At 38.6% G+C, this 16,688-nt stretch overlaps 1 protein-coding gene across 5 annotated transcripts; it reads left to right on the forward strand.

Annotated features, from left to right (window-relative positions):
• The first annotated feature begins 35 nt into the window (after positions 1 to 35).
• fam135a (family with sequence similarity 135 member A) lies at positions 36 to 16,688 on the forward strand. Of its 5 annotated transcripts, XM_067523078.1 has the most exons (23): positions 644 to 951; positions 1,598 to 1,634; positions 1,924 to 1,952; positions 2,694 to 2,823; positions 3,719 to 3,798; positions 4,977 to 5,116; positions 5,681 to 5,751; positions 5,863 to 6,036; positions 6,311 to 6,437; positions 8,844 to 8,997; positions 9,577 to 9,654; positions 10,025 to 10,074; positions 10,525 to 10,683; positions 10,800 to 10,873; positions 11,048 to 11,202; positions 11,331 to 13,263; positions 13,387 to 13,547; positions 13,636 to 13,727; positions 14,177 to 14,274; positions 14,846 to 14,997; positions 15,130 to 15,240; positions 15,335 to 15,448; positions 15,654 to 16,688. In XM_067523078.1, the coding sequence occupies exons 4-23, from the start codon at positions 2,747 to 2,749 to the stop codon at positions 15,857 to 15,859; spliced, it is 4,206 nt and encodes a 1,401-aa protein (XP_067379179.1). In that variant the 5' UTR covers positions 644 to 951; positions 1,598 to 1,634; positions 1,924 to 1,952; positions 2,694 to 2,746; the 3' UTR covers positions 15,860 to 16,688. The 5 variants fall into 5 exon arrangements, with proteins under 5 accessions (XP_067379170.1, XP_067379179.1, XP_067379186.1 ...); XM_067523085.1 differs by lacking the exon at positions 1,924 to 1,952; XM_067523069.1 differs by lacking the exons at positions 644 to 951; positions 1,598 to 1,634; positions 1,924 to 1,952 and adding an exon at positions 36 to 196.

Below are 16,688 nucleotides of genomic sequence, written 5' to 3' on the forward strand. Positions count from 1 at the left end.
TCTGTGAAAAAAATGTGTTACCCCCTGGTGGCTGTATTTGTCCAGCATCCTAGGAGCTACATTCTCTGTGATCTACATCGTTGCATGGAATTCAGCATGGAAAACAACCAAACAAAAAACTATTAAAGCTACGATGGCTCTATCAACCTAAAAGGCACAAAAAAACCTCATCCTTTACAATGCCTTTTGAAATATGGTAAGTACGCACTTTTATGAAATACAAAGTACGCACGTTTTTTATTCAAGAACCTTTGGAAACACAATATGTTCATCACACAGTGAATTTGTTTGAAGTATTTAGAAATAGAAGTTCAGGGAAACAAGAAATGAAACTGATCATTGTACATTGATGTCTGTTGCTCACATTTCTGCATTTCACTTGTTTAGGGGATACAATGCTTGGTCTCAGAAGACAAAAAAAAACATGACAAAGGCATTTACTCTTTTAGCACTAAAACCTATTCAATGTGCCCAACAACACAAACTATAAATAGATGTAAATGTCGGATGTCTATGATCTAATAATAACGTTATTATAACTTATTATTAGTAATATTATAGTTGTTGTTGTACGTCTTCTACGCCGCTGTGTTTATTTTACAGGCAGTTTTGCAAGTAGCGTCAGATGCGCCTCTGGTATGTGCAGTAACGCACAGTTTAATGTTCACAAACGTACTGCTGGAGCAGCGCCTGCTGTCAAGCTCGTCAGATGGAGCACAGTTAGCTCGATGGCTAGAAAACGGCGCTGTTCCAAAAGATACATGTCAGACAGTCTGCTCTGTGTTCGTCACCGTTTAAAGGCCTATTTCCGATCATCTCGGTCAGACGAGGAAGTGAAATAGCCAGCTTAGTACGGTTTTCTGTTAGCGGTTCAGAGCCAAAGGACGACGAGTGGGCTAAAACTGGAGCTAAAATTGGTTAGGTAGCCAATGTTAGCTTGCCAGCGCAATGGTAAGTAGCATTAGCTTGTATGTGAAGCTAACGTCAGACCCGGTGACAACTGTTCGGTGGGTGGCTAACGTAAGGCTAACTGTAAGTGATAGCTAGCTATAAAGTGAGACATATTGTTGCCGACCCGTCCGAGCGTGATTTGTTGTATTTTGCTTCGACCCTTTCTGACCTGTCGTGGGCCTTTGCTAAAATGTGTTTCGGTCGCTTCCACCTGTAACTGAAACGACAACGTTACCTTGCTGAGATTCTGCTCACAAACTACGTTCGGACCTTTGTCACCTCACTCACTCCACTAACGTTAAGAGCATCACAACCTAGTTCTAACTTTAACAGTTGTTTCTAAACTAACGGTAGTCTGTGCTACTTTTTGTTTATCGCCATTGACATACAGGTTCCTCTTTTTTTTTTTTTTCTTTAAGACGAAACTACCAAAACCGATGTCTGGGCCTCCGCATACAACTATATTACACGTTGGGTTTTAGTTTAGTTGCACCTCTCTTGGTTGGTTTGTTGAATTGTCCTGACAGTTACGCTCTATCCTCTCAGCAGTTGCCTGAGTTTGTTTAGGCAAATGTGGATTTTGCTAGTTGGTGGCTTTTTGCAAATGACAACTTTGGCTTTATTGTATGGTTTTACGCAAACACAGGTTTATAGGATCGCAATCTGTGAGGCGGATCCCAAATGTAAGTGTACACATTTGGATTGTTATTTCCTCACTACTGTATTACTTTAATCTGGTTGAATCTGGTTGTTTTTCATATGACAATAGTTGGTGATTTGACTCCCGTACAAATAAGTTGTGTTAACATTTACAAAAGCTCCAGGTCTTAGTAAAGGGAATAAACACATACCTTATAACATTAATGTCCCAGCAAAAGCTGATCTAACTTATTGTTTTAGTGTGATATGTCCTGTGTCACTGTGTGTAATTGCAAATGTGTCCCTTCTTATTTGACATATTTGGATTATAAGACACTATGGGACTATTTCCTCTGATTCAGGTATGTTTGTCAACCAGGTCAAATTCATGGTGGGCTTTTGTGTTTCTTACTGGTTTTCAGTGGCAATAATACAAAGACATATTGTCTTCCTGCGGATCATTTATTCATTTCCTGCATGACTAATTTAGGGAGCGTCTGTGTAGTTGCTTTTGCCAGTTCTTTCTTTCTTTCTTTTCTTTCTTTCTTTCTTTCTTTCTTTATTTATTTATTCATTTATTCATTTATTCATTCATTCATTCATTCATTCATTCATTCAACCCATTGGAAAAAAAACAGTATATGTCCTTTTCTTTACCTTAATCTAAAGTAAAAATTGACCTAGTTTATTGATGTTATCCTGAGTGTTTTCCTTTACATTCCTATAATGGTCTGAGTTGTTAAAAGATTAGGCCAGAAGACAGTGTCTTTTATGCCAAGTGTAAACGTGATGCCTTTGTAATAATGGCTCTCGAATAGTTGACCAACATCGTAGTCTTATCTATTGATAAACTTTATCCTGTGACAACATGTCCGATGCTTTCTTTTAATTATTGTATTAGCTATTTTTTTCTTCGAAGATAATAGGGTTTTAGCAAGCAAGTAATACATTGATGGTCTGGTGTGGTTTTTTTGACTATATGCTTCTAGTGGGAAGACTGGACTAACAAGGCTAACCAAATGAAAATAAAGTTTTACAATAATCTGTTTGTTGTACCCCAGTCCTTAAGCTGCTGTGACAGGTTTGATTACCTTTGCCTGTAGGCCCAAAGCTGTATCCCCGATGATGTAAGACACAGCTGTCTGTAAAAACCAAGATGACTGAAGTCCAGGCCACAGTGGAGTTCTCTGTGGAGCTCCACAAGTTCTATAATGTGGACCTGTTCCAAAGAGGGTGAGTATCAGTTTATAGTTCCTATTTTGAGAAATGTTTCTAGCAGGTAGCATTTTATTATTGATTTGTCAATACAATTTATTTGCATAGAATACATTGGAGCTAAACAAGCTTTGGCTTGTAGCTTGTGATAAAAAGAAACCAGGATTTGTTCTCTGCAGGTCTGGAACAGTTGGCAGCCTTGTTTACACTTTAAAAGGGTTAAAAATTCTCTTAATCGGGACAGTAAAATATGCTAAATATTTCTTAAGTATAATCTTTTGTATATTTGTTTAAGTGTACCTTTTCTCAGTTTTATTGTCTTAGGACAGTTTCTTTTAAACTGCCCAGAGGCACTGAACATAGATTATATTAAGTAAAACACTGCAGTTAAGTGTACCACATGAGGACAAGTGTGGATTTACTCTCTTGCTTTTATTTTCTTGATTGCCATAGTTCTGCAGAGATAGTAAAATGGCAATATGTGTTGGGAAGCCTTATATAGCTTACTTTACATAGTATTTAGTCAACAAACCATGATTAAGCAAACACAGTTCTGTTACTGAAATAGTTTTATAAAAGTACAATAAAAGGTAACTGTAATGCAATAAAATAGTATTTTGATTTGCACTCACTTATGGACTTTACCATCTAGATTATTTCTTCAGTAGCAGTATGATGATACTTCATTGTGCTGAGATAAAACTCCTGGTCCACGCTCCCATTGACTGCAAGAGATAGTACTCATTAATCATTTATGAAAGGTGTAGTTTCATTTTACAAGCAGAGGCAATTGTATCTAATTCATGTGGTTTGTACCCATTTCACACAGCTGGAGCATCATTCAAAGCTAACAGTGCTAATTTTTTAATAGCAGTAATAATTATAATTTTTCAAAATGTGTGTACATTTTCAGGTTTTACCAGATTCGTGCCAGTCTAAAGCTACCACCTCGGGTCCCACACAAAGTCGAAACCAGTCTACTTCATCTAGGAGGTAACTAAATTATTTAAGTGTATAATATATAAATGTTTAAATCTGCAACACTGCAGGTATATACAGTATCTACAAGCATTTAGGTGAAATAAATATGTTTAGTACTTTACCAGGTAAACCTTTTGGATCCTCTTAGTAAAACCTAAACTATACCTTTTCTCTTAATTCTCCAATTAAAGTCAAAGGTAGTATTTCAGTATTACTGCTGCTTTTCTTATAAGGGGGCTGGTTGATTTCTTGTAAAGGCAGGGGGCACTGAATGTCTTACCATTATTAAAGGGCAACTTCACCAACTTGCTTTCTTGTTTAGTGTATATTTAGTACATTAATACTTTTAGACTTTCCTCTGACTTCCATATATTAAAATAATCTGAACTAAAAGATGCAAGTGATGTCATCTAGAGGCATTTCTCAGCTAGAAGTAGGGAGATGTTTTGATATAGGTAAGTCAATGGGAAGTGTAATGGCATTTATGTACATGTACTACCCAAACTAGAACCAAAAGAAGAAAGTTCAATATCAGTGAAGGCTTCCTTTAAAACTTGACTATGTACATCAATTATATTACATTTCAGCTCTCAAATATTAGTGGGGTTTTCGAGAAATGTCTTTGTTAATGCAGAGTTGGTTTACTTTGTTTTGTTGGCAGTTCATAGGTCACTGGCTTATGTAACAGGCTTCTTACTTGTTGTTCTCTGCATTTCTTTAAGTCTTTGTTCATATGTCTCACCCCTTGCTAAAAACCTGTACCGCTCCCTTCATTCAAAGCTTTTGTTCCTTGGTTCAAGCTGATCTAGAGAGGGTGTAATTCAAATCCTTAAGTGTTTTCTCTTTTAATGTCTTTGGGAATCCTGTCAAATAATATAAATAGAAAATGAATAGACTTTTATCAATCCAGACCTAACATATATCTTGTCAGATAATTATTTGTGAACCTTACAAGAATGTAATCTGTATGTTCATATGTGATTATTCTTTTCTAATTAGATCTAGTCCAGATTCCTCTCAATCTATGACCATCTCCATATGTCAAATCACCTTGTATACTAATGGCTGTGTATCTTGTCACAGCACACAATGTGTTTTTAATGGCCTTACCGGACAACACTAATGCAGACAGGATGGCTTTAATCACTTGGGTATTACTTGTTACTAAGACCCAGTTCTTTTTTGTCTAGGCTCTGATCTGGCATTTCCAGCTTCAGTCCAAGATGATGTCATCTGTAGCAAAACTTTCCAAATCCTGTACAAGAATGAAGAAGTTGTGGTCAACGATGTCCTCCTATTCAAAGTGATGATGTTGCTGGATGAGAAGAAGGTATCTTTTTGTTGTTGTTGTTGTTGTTGTTGTCTTTTGTCCCTGTTTCCAATTAAATGTACAATAAATGCCAAATAATGAGTTTGTTTGACAGGTGAATATAGCCCACATTACAGCTTTCTGCAATGTTTCCTGTCATGTCTTAAAATTAATAATGGAATTGATGTGGTTAAAATATCGGGGCAATCTTTCTTTTAACAAAATGCAAATAAAGAAAAGATGCATCTGAGAAATATAAAGAGCATTTCATGTGTGTATGTTCTTTCTCTAACTGTGTGCATCTTTCAGAATTGCCTGCTGATCTACTGTTTACTTGCTCCAAAATACCCTGTGTTAATGATCCACTGTCCTAACAAAGCGCAGCAGTTTTTGACAGCTGGTGTGTCCTGAGGGCATAGGCTACAACAAGCAATGTTTTCAGAATATGTTGGGCCTGTTAGAGCTGAAGGAGTTGAAAAAAATCACTTTGATAGGCATATTAAAAATGGTGGAGGCCGGTTCAGGACATATTTCGCTTTTACCTACGGGTTCTAAACAAGATTTCCTGTTTTTCAAAATCATCAGGTGGATGAGTCCCTCAGTGACATGGATTTCCAGCTCTTCTTGGATTTATATTTCACAGATGGTGATTACACGTAGGTGTTGTAACATTTTAAATGCAAGTACTAGTCAGTGTTTGTGAATTCGACATTTACATCTCTTATGCAAAGAGCACTAACAGGGTCTTCTCTGTCTTCCTTATTTAGGCCAGATGATCCAAGCTCTTTACAGAATATCAGTGGCCGCACGCTTCGTTTGCACTTTAGCCTTCAGCGAGGCATCCACCAACATGTCAATGTCATGTTTGACTACTTTCACCTGTCTGTCATCTCTGTGGTCCTCCATGCCTCCCTAGTGGCACTACATCAGCCCCTTATCAGGTGAGGCAGCTACCTAACACAAGACAACATGTGGGCTGTCACCTAAGAGGGCAATTCCTTGCACCCATTTTCAGCCATACATTCATGCATCATCTCTTGTTATTTTAAACATTTAACCTATTTCACACAACATGTTGAATATTACATTTGATCTATGGGGGGAAAATTTAGCCTGAAAAATGGTAAATGACAAGTAGAAGAAACCTGTTTAGGACTGTTCTATTACATATATGTGGTGATTTGCTGATTTTGATTTCACTGTTTGTTTGCCTAGTTTTCCTAGGCCAGTGAAAACCACGTGGCTTAACCGCAACACTCCAGCACAGAGCAAAGACTCTGTGATCCCACCTCTGGAGAATGTGGTTTTCGGCAGCAATTATGTCAAGCAAGTATCACCAGATGTAAGTCAAGCCCCTTTATTTATGAAAAATGTAAGTGAATTTGGCAATTGGTATTTAATTTGTACATGCTGCTGTATCTATGAGTAATTAAAAAAGTCTGAAAGATGACATTGTGTTACATTAGGCTGTATACAAATCTTGATATGAGATAAAAGACTATAATAATGTGACCATATAATAATAATAATAATAATAATATTAATAATATTAATAATAATAATACTTAGGTAGTTCAGATGGTTCATTTCAGGGCTTTGGGACTATAACTGCAAATCCTCTTTTGCCTCGAGTTTTCACCCACACCTCAGGGATAGATAAAAGCTCTCTGTTGGAGGATCTCAACTTATGTATGGGCTTATATTGAACAGGTCAGGTATATAGCTTTGGAAGACGCCTAAAGGGCTTTAAAAGTCAACAACAAAGGTAGAGGAGACAAAAGTTGTGATGTTGTCACTTCTCCTTCTCTATTCTGTGACGTTTATGCCACACTGAAATGTGTCAAAGATGTTCTAATTTCTGCTGTTAAAATTAATTGTCTGGTAACATCTTTTTCTAGAATTTCAAATGTAAAAGTTAGCTTGGATATATGTCTGTACTTTTCAGGGAGTTTACTTTTTTGTTTGTTTTGTTATATTTTTAATTCAATCTATTTATTAATTTGAATATATTTTTCTTTTACAAAGGTCAGGGACATAATCCAGTGGATGGAGTGCTGTTAAAAATTGGCAGCAGACAGGAAGCAGCAGATTCAATAACTATGAACAAAAATGAACCATGAATAAAAACCTACCTGCAATTATATCAAGTGGAATGGATGATGTTTTTCTAAGGTTAAGATGTGGAACTTTGTTTTTTGTTTTATAAGAGAAATATAAAGTTGGAAGAGTGAGAGATCCTTGCATGTATTCTTTGAGTAAAGATGCCAGCTTGTAGGATGGACTTTGCTTATTGCGTGAATATATCTGTGGACTCGACAGTTGTGCACCTCAGAATGGTGTGTTACATTCACTGCTTTTGAAGCATAGGGAGCTGTGTCAGGCTATTGACAGACTGGAATGAAGAAAAGGGAAACTATCGACCACTGTCACATTTGTCCATGAGTAATTGTCCTTTCTTGACAGAGAAAGGTGACCATCTAGGGCTTCCACTGGGATGCAGTGTTGCGAATGTACCAGAGCCATTTAGAGAGCCTATGTCCCTCACCACTTAACGAACTATTTAACAGCTCAGGAATAACCCATCAACCCCTTTTCAGTTCACTGCAGGGGTTTGTGCAAAAGCTGATATAAAGTAAATGTATAATAATGAACAATAATAATAAATAATGTAAATATACACTCACTGGACACTTTATTAGGAATAGCTGTATAATCCAATCCAATCCAATACAGCAGATCTGTCATAAATTTTATTTTTACAGTGTTATACATTTTCCCTATGGGATCAGTAAAGTTCTTTGAATCTTGAAACGTATAATTTCTCATTTTCAAGTTGAAACTGTCAGAAAGGTGTTAATCCTACTCTATCTTTATTAAGTGGGTGGTGGAGTAATACTGACTTACAGGTTATTCTCTTGTGTTGTGAGGGTTGTATTGGTTACAGTACTACCAAAGTAATAAGTATGTGAAGTGGCATTTTTACCATATTTCTTTTTTAATCCACAAACCCTATAAAGAAGAATGCTATGGTTATGCTGTTTTAACAGTCTCTTGTTTATTCGATGTCACTATACTGCACAATTGTCAAACTCTGTTTATACAGTGGGGATGCTTTTTATAAAAATATGGCGTTGGCGTAAATTGGCAAAAACATTTGAGAACATGTTGCTGTTTCTTAAGCCCCTTTCACACATGCACTTAAATGCATTTCCTTACACCCCTCCTGACGTTCTCCTGACTATATGTGTGAACGCAAATGTAAGACATTTTGACATTATCCGGACTTTAGCCTCGGAGCCCCCTAGTGCCTCTGAGGACCTCTGTGCAGCACACTGCTCTGTCTTAAATTGTCAAAAGGATTTAAATTGAGCGTATGTACATGTTGATGTGTCTGTCATCTGCTGTTGGAGTGATAGAACCTTCTTTTATTTGTTGCACAGCTTCGACATGCTGTAAAGTTTTATTTTTTTTTAATCATGCTGGGCTTCCTGTGCGCGCTTGATTGTGCACTGAGCTCGAGCGATTGTCACAGTTGAGGGCAACTTCTTACTAGGGCGATCTCCCACTGTCTGTGACATGCGTGAAATACAACTCTGAAAAAAGTCAGAGGCTGAATTCTACTAACGCTGTGCATGTGAAACAGGCTATAGTGTTAATTTTGTTGAATGGTAGTGGTTATAAACACAATTTTTCCCCCACTACTATTGTTGACAAACCTGTATCATATGTGTCTCTTGTGATCTCTCAGGGCCGGACATTCCTGGTATCTGACCATTGTCTGCAGCATGCCTTCAGTCTGCACCATAATCTTTGTTCAACTCTCCTACTAGCCTACCAGGGCCTTTTTGGCTACTTCACCTCTATTACCAAGAACCTGCCCTCCTCCCACCGTATGGAGCTAGGTACACTGCACTGTGGCTTCATGTCAGCTCATGATAGAGTGGTTTAACAGTGGGTTATGCAGCAATTAAATTCTAAATCCCTACCCAGCATCATGTGGATCAGCACACTTTCTTTTTTTAGTCACAAATACTGGGGAAAAAAGTATTTTCATACGGTACAAAACCTTTAAATTATTATTTTGTTTAATTTTGGACACATTTTCATTGTTTTCTTGTTTCATTATTGGTGTTTGTTGAATATTTGTTGCTAATTTGTTCTGTTCTCATGCCATTTCACCTGATCCCTACATGTAAACATGCAACCTATTAAACAGACTACACAACTAGGTAGCTAACCTAGGGACCTAACTGGGGTTAACTCAGCTTACTTCATTATATTAAAATATAATAATCCTTGCATTCAGTGGATCAGAAATCTTTTAACTAATAAATTAATACCATATTGTAACAACTCCGAAACATAACTCACTGCTGTAACTTTGGCTCCAACCAAATCCACACAAGTGGACAGGTATTAACCCATCCCAAAGGACCAAATAATTAAAAGGTTAAATATGCCTATATGTGCAATCTTACTAGCCAAGCCCAGCATGCAAGTCCTATATGAGAGAGTACTCAGAAGACCCTATCCCCGAAGTCAAAGGCACGTCTACATAGGTATGTCCCGACCCTTACAATATTTCAAATCAGCCTGCCTTTCTCTCCCTTTTCTTCTTCACTGCAGCTTACTTCTTGTAGAAAACACTAGAGACAATATACTTAAACTGATTTCATCTTTTTACTATTCTATATAAACACAAAATCTTTGTTTCAATTTTCTAAACAGGCCTTGGTCAAAGAGTCTTGTAGCACAGTGGCTCTGTAGAATCTGGTCATATCATATAATGCACTTTCCACACCCTTGCTGTTTGACAGTTTTTCTCTCAGCCTGCATTATAGATTTTTAAAACTTTTAAAATTTAACTTACTTACTTTTTTAATAGATTATAAAAGTGTGTGTTAGTAATACTCCTCCTCTGTGTTTCAGAACAACTCGACTTACAAGCCCGCCTTGCTGACTTATGTGAACAACTGAAGGTAAGATCTGTTGAGTGCTTCCTTCAGGAAGCAGTGGAAGAGAGAGTGATGGATGTAAAGTGCTCCCAAATATTTATAGAAAGCAAAAAGCCTGGCACCTTGTCAAATTGGGCCTTAGTTTAACTGGAAATATGGCAGGTGGCCATAAAAAGTGAAAAGTGTCTCTCTATGAATGGAGCTAAAGACTGATTGCTTGGAAGTCATTCTTTTTAAAATAAATTTGTGAGATGTACAAGTGTGGTTGGGTATACTGATTATCCTTGATGCTATTTATTTTATATGCTTATTGTAGTACCGTTATTTTCGTCTCTGTGAATGATTACCATCAAAAACCCTCTGGGTCTGTAGCTGTACGTAAGATGGTCTAAAAATAAACATAATCTCCAGTGGAAATGTTTAACTTTTATCCTTTGACAATCGAGAAAACTCACAGTATCTATATTCTTTTAGCAAAAAGCCGAGTCCCCTGACGAGCTGGCAGAGCTAGTAAATATGAATCTGGCTCAGCTCTGCTCTTTGCTTATGGCTCTCTGGGGACAGTTCCTCGAGGTGGTGTCCCTGCAGGAGCATGTTGCTGCCCTACTGTCTTTGGAGCAGCATGCACTAAGAGTGAGTCTCAATTTTTTAAGTTTTTATGATCCCTTACCCAAAATGTAGCTCAAACCACAAAGAATTACTATTTACTAAGGTTTGACTTTATACTATGAAATTGGGTGTTTTTACAGGTCAGGAGGTTTGCTGAGGCATTCTTTTGTCTTGAGCATCCAAGACAATCTGCACTAGCATATCAAGAGCTACAGTGAGTTGCAGGGGCATGTTTGCCTTCATTGTGAAATCAATAAAATATTAAACTTTTACATGCTTGTCGCTACATGCTTGTCTGAAATGCTGTAGACATTTTTTAGGATTATGGAAAACCCTGATTGTTTTTTCTTTGTTCTTCTTATTGTCTCTTTTCTTCCCCCCCAATCAGTGCTCACAGTCACCAGCAGATGACAAATGCTATCAAAACCTCCAGCTACTTCCTATATTTGCCCCCACTTCCAGTAGAATGTGCAGACCTAGATGGGGATGTTAGCTCTTTGCCAATCATCTTTGAGGATAGATACCTAGAGTCTATCACTGAAGGTCAGTATATCTGCTATAATAGATACATTTAGTAGGCTTATTGTATCTTTAATATTTATTTAATTAATTAATTTTTTTTTTCTTTTTGTTGTTGGTCTTTTCGCATTTAACCTGATTTTATTCTGAAGATCATGACGGACCCTGGCTGGGCATGCACAATCCAAAGACTAGTTCAGTGTCTAGTAAAACAGACAAGCCCAACAACACCAAGGACTGCAGTGCAGCAGCCAGCCCTGTGCCTGAGTCTCAGTGTGCCCCTGTGGACAACACTTGGCTAGACAACAGTGATCCACCACCTAAGTCCAGAGGCAAGTCAGTCAAACTGAAGAAAAATTCAAAGACTGAGAACTCCAAGAAGCTTATTAGACAGGGCTCCAAAGACTCTGTAGTTCTAGTGGGCTATAAGAACCTCAAAGCGCCCTATAGTGACAGCAGCGCTAAGTACAAAGAAGGGGAACCTCCTCTAAATCAAGAAGAGGAATATACCATGCAGGGGGACTCGTTTAGTTTTTTAAGGACTAATGTCAAATCTGCTTTTGACCCTGGTGCCACATCACTGCATCCTGGAAACATTGCTATTGATTCTGTTGCAGGTGATAATCTAACTACTGCTGCTTCTCAAAAAGGTTCCTTCAAAACTCCTATATACTTGGACATACAGAAAAATCCTCAGGCAGGTACTGGGGCTATTGCTACATTCAACCAACCACTTCATAAAGATGAGCATGCTGACAACAGTGGACAGAAGCTGTCACAGTGGTCAGCTGGGCTGAAGCATACTGAGGTGAAACAGAGCAACAAGGACCCATACCATGGGGATAAAGTAACGGTTCTTCTACCAAGTAGGAATGATCAAACTTCAAGTAGTAATGTTCCTGAGATAACCCAGACGGACTTCTGTGACTCACAACAGTGCATCTTGGACTCTGTGTTTGAAAGGTCTTGTAAAGAGACCTCCCAACATAGTCAGTCATGTCTGGTCTCAGTACATGTCAAGAGTGAATGTGTCAGGATGCCAGACGGAGCTCCCAGTGCTTCATCTCGCCTCTCAGATTCTGGCATTGAAAGTGAACCTAGCTCCTTTGCCACTCAGGTGGTTCCAGGACCACAGACTTGTGCTGTGCTAGGTGTCCCAGAATCAGTTGCACCACAGGCCGAGAGGCCCCTCCTGAGCCCTGCACTACGACCTGTTCAGCAAAGCACTGTGCAAAAGCCTAGTGGGGCAGGAGAAATTATTCATCCAGATAACACCAGTGGTGTCAGTGGAGTCCAGTCCTCTCTCACATCCATCAACTCTTTGCCCTCGGATGATGAGGGCGAAGGTTCCTCTAAAGGCTCCAGTGGAGCTGAAGTCAGAGTCAGAAAGTCCAGTGTGTTGGTGCAGGAGCAGAGTGTAGTCTTCTCTGGAAATGTCACTCACAGGCCTGCCATCGATGCAACCCCCGAAACTGGTGCACCTAATTCCCAATTGATAAAATCAGCCATTGATTTGGAAACAGACCCTAAACTTATTAGTATTTCAGAATTCGGAGCAGAGGGGGCATGTGGCTCTGTGACTTCACGTAGTGAACCCCATACTGCCTGCCCCTCCAGTAACTCTGCCACCAGTAGCACTGACCTGGTAAAACGTGGAATGGTAGAGAACTACTTTGGCTCATGCTCTAGCACAGATGTTTCAGACATCAGCCCTGTAGAAACATCTGCAATCACGCTGGGAATCCAGACAGGACCACAAGCTGAGGATGATGAGGATGAAACTGAACATGAGATGATTGAGAATGGTTACTATGAGGAGGGGGATGGTTATGCTTTTGTAAATGGTGTCTCTGATGAGGATCAAACTGCTGTTGGGGTTGCAACGGCTCAAGAGACAAGTGTTCTGTTTGAACAGCTTTGTATTGGCTACCTCCATGAAACAAAGGATTTATCAAAAGCCCCCATCTGTGCCAACTCAGCTTCCAGCAGTGTGGGTTATAGCTTGGGAAGACCTCCATGTCCAACCACCTCCTTTTCCTCTAGCCTGCAGTGGTATGAATGTGCACCCACACCCCAGAGGAAAGTGTGAGTCATCTAACAAGATTTTTATATGCAGTCCCACTTGATGTTATAATTTATGCTAATATTAGTCCTATTTCATACATTATACATTAATACTCACCAACATATTTAATTATAATTGTGCAGGTTCATAAAGGCCAAGGAAGAAATGAAGCAGTTAAAGCTACCTGGTTTCTTGTACAGTGAGGTGCCTGAGCTGGCATCCACTGTGCCCTACTTCAGCTTGGAGGAAGATGAAAGCTGTGAAGAAGGAATCCATCTCATAGTCTGTGTTCACGGCCTTGATGGTAAGTAACCTTATATTCCAGAGGAAACTGTCCTTTTTTGTGACCAGGAATCAAATGTATGTCTTTTGTGTTCTGTTAATTGCCACAGGTAACAGTGCAGACCTGAGACTGGTGAAGACCTACCTGGAGCTTGGACTGCCTGGTGCTCGAATAGACTTCCTAATGTCTGAGAGGAACCAAGTCAGTGAATACAGACAGAAACACTGCTGGTTTTAAATTAACTAATGTATACCTGTCGCACTGTAGCAACTAGGAAAAATATATGTCTTATATATAATATTAAGTATGGTTATTAGTTTAAATAATGGTTTCCACTCACCCCAACCGGTCAAGGCAGATGGCCGCCCACCCTGAGCCTGGTTCTGCTGGAGGTTTCTCCCATTAAAGGGAGTTTTTCCTCTCCACTGTTGCCTAGGGCTTGCTCAAGGGGGATTTGTTGGGTTGTTTCTACATACTTGTGTAGTCTGGACTTTATTCTGTAAAGTGCCTTGAGATGACTTTGTTGTAAACTGGCGCTATATAAATAAAGTTGAATTGAATTGAATTGAAGTTACATGACAAGCTGACACAACACACCAAAACATTCCGTAGCCTCATCCTTGTTCTTTTAATGTTGTCTCCATCTACAGAATGACACCTTTGCTGACTTTGAGTCAATGACAGACCGACTACTGGATGAAATAGTCCAGTATATTCAGATATACAACCTCACGGTGTCAAAGATAAGGTGAGATGTTATACTTCAGCAAAATGTAGTATGAGAGTGTATATATTAAGACAAAAACTCAAGGATACTAGTGTTACCTGCTCAAGTATATTTTACAACCATCCAACTATACTTGGCCACATATTGTTTTTAACTGTCAGAGAGAGTGACAACATCCGAATACAAATGACTAGAGGACTATTTACCTTCAATCTGTCGCATATCTAAGCAACTTATTTGTAAGCAGTTTGAATCAAGTAGCATATTGGCACACAATACAGTATATTTTGTGCTATTTATGCTCAGCATTTCTAGAACAAATGTTTGAAAAACTAAAGAAAACTAAAGCAAACAAAATTGCTGTAGTGTCTTTCTGTAGAATTCTTTTTTGTGGGAAACACTGGATACGCTAGTGATTTTCTTGTTTGCTGTAAGGCATGATTACAGTCATGTATATGTTTTCAAGTCCACTTTATCTTCAATATTGCTAAAGTAAAACATAGTATTACTTGTTAAAAGTACATATGAGAGAGTAGCATTTTAATGTTTGGCGTCTTAATGTTCTTTAAGCCTATGCATTCTTCATTTGCAGCTTTGTGGGTCATTCATTGGGAAACCTTATAGTTCGCTCAGTGCTCACCAGGCCAAGGTTTAAATGTTACTTGAACAGGCTTCACACCTTCCTTTCCCTCTCTGGACCTCACCTAGGCACACTGTACAACAGCTCTGCCCTCGTTAACACAGGTAAGTTTTAACATTTAATTGATGTTGGAAGACATTCAACATTTATTAGCTTATCGATGCCTTGTATTGCTCTATTTTCTCACTGTCACAGTGATGGATCCCGGGAAATAAATGTACAATTTTTTTTCCTAGGCCTTTGGTTCATGCAGAAGTGGAAAAAGTCAGGATCCCTTCTGCAGCTTACGTGCCGTGATCACTCTGACCCTCGCCAAACTTTCCTCTATAAGCTCAGCAAGAAATCTGGTTAGCTGCTTCCTTTTGTAGAATGGCACCTTTAGGCTATATACGTGTAATATGAAATTTTAGAGATAACCTTTGAATAAATCTGTTTTTGAAGGTCTGCAGTTCTTCAAGAATGTAGTACTGGTGGGCTCTCTGCAGGATCGCTATGTCCCCTATCATTCTGCACGAATAGAAATGTGCAAAACTGCATTAAAGGACAAGCAAACAGGTGAGTTGAAGCCAGATGCTTTGAGGGAACAATGATGTAACAAATTGCAGAGACAATTTTGAGATTGTAAATAAGAGAATTCTATTCTATTCTATTTCTGTCAACAAAATTAAGGTTATGCCACCAGTTCTATACCTTGGGGCACATTAAGTGGACAAAGCTGTGTTCAGACTGTTTCAGATTGTTTCATTCTTATCTGCACCAGGTCCTGTGTATGCTGAGATGATTGAGAACCTGCTGCTACCAGTCCTTCAGAACAAAGACTGTAATTTAGTGCGGTATGATGTCATTCATGCCCTGCCCAACACGGCGAACTCTCTTATTGGCCGGGCTGCCCACATTGCCGTCCTTGATTCTGAGATCTTCCTGGAGAAGTTCTTCCTTGTTGCAGGGCTCAAGTTCTTTCAGTAGAAGTGGCAGAATCAAACATAACTGGATGAGAGGAATGGGGAGTTAATACCTCACTGCATCTAAACCTTATTTTATTATGGTATCTGAATTGTCACTTGGTTTTTAAATACGTATACTTCCTTTTTAAAGACATGAGCAACGTCACAAGTTCCTTCGTTCCATGTTTACATGGAGTTTGCCTTTTTATTTTTTTATTGACATTTTTAATATTGTTTTTGAAATGACCTCCCCCACCATATGATATATGTTCAGTGTTATTTATGTGTTATGTTTTTACTTTTAGTTATTCAATTAATTTTAGATGCTAAACTGGAAATGTAGCTGCTACAAAAATGAAATGGCTGTTTTGGTGAGCTGGCCCAAGTCAAGTCTGCACGCATTGTCCTGACCATTGCAAAGGTTTTTTCACCAATTATAAGAGACACTGCATTGATTTGCACCACAACTACATTTTACAAGCTTTTGTACTAAAAACGGTCATTTGTACAAGTTACTTTTTTATCAACAATTTTCCATCGTTTTTAAGGCAAAGATTACATTTCAAATAGGATTGTTGCTCAGACTTTGCAGCCTTGATTTTGGTCTTAATACTTTATGCTGTTCCTTCCCATCGCAGCATTCTGCACATTACCCAGCCTGGTGTTGGGAAAATAAAGCTTTGCCTAAAACATTGCATTTTATTACAGGGTTTTAAGCAATGATCACAGTTAGTCAGAAGCACATGTTGGTAATATGAAATTGATAAAGTATTTTTGGTTGGTATCATTTGGTGATTATGTATGTGTTTAAACTGGAAAGTATTGCTTTGAATTAAAAAGTTTCTTGGACA

Source organism: Channa argus, chromosome 1 (genome assembly GCF_033026475.1).
Source record: "Channa argus isolate prfri chromosome 1, Channa argus male v1.0, whole genome shotgun sequence".
Taxonomy (NCBI): Eukaryota; Metazoa; Chordata; class Actinopteri; order Anabantiformes; family Channidae; genus Channa; species Channa argus.

What these genes read in the sequence shown, in the direction of transcription:
- fam135a (XM_067523069.1), top strand. Translation starts at nt 2,747, where the DNA reads ATGACTGAAGTCCAGGCCACAGTGGAGTTCTCTGTGGAGCTCCACAAG. An exon ending in TTCACAGATGGTGATTACAC is followed by an intron (nt 5,752 to 5,862) that starts GTAGGTGTTGTA and finishes TTCCTTATTTAG; the next exon opens with GCCAGATGATCCAAGCTCTT. An exon ending in CTCCCACCGTATGGAGCTAG is followed by an intron (nt 8,998 to 9,576) that starts GTACACTGCACT and finishes CAATCTTACTAG; the next exon opens with CCAAGCCCAGCATGCAAGTC.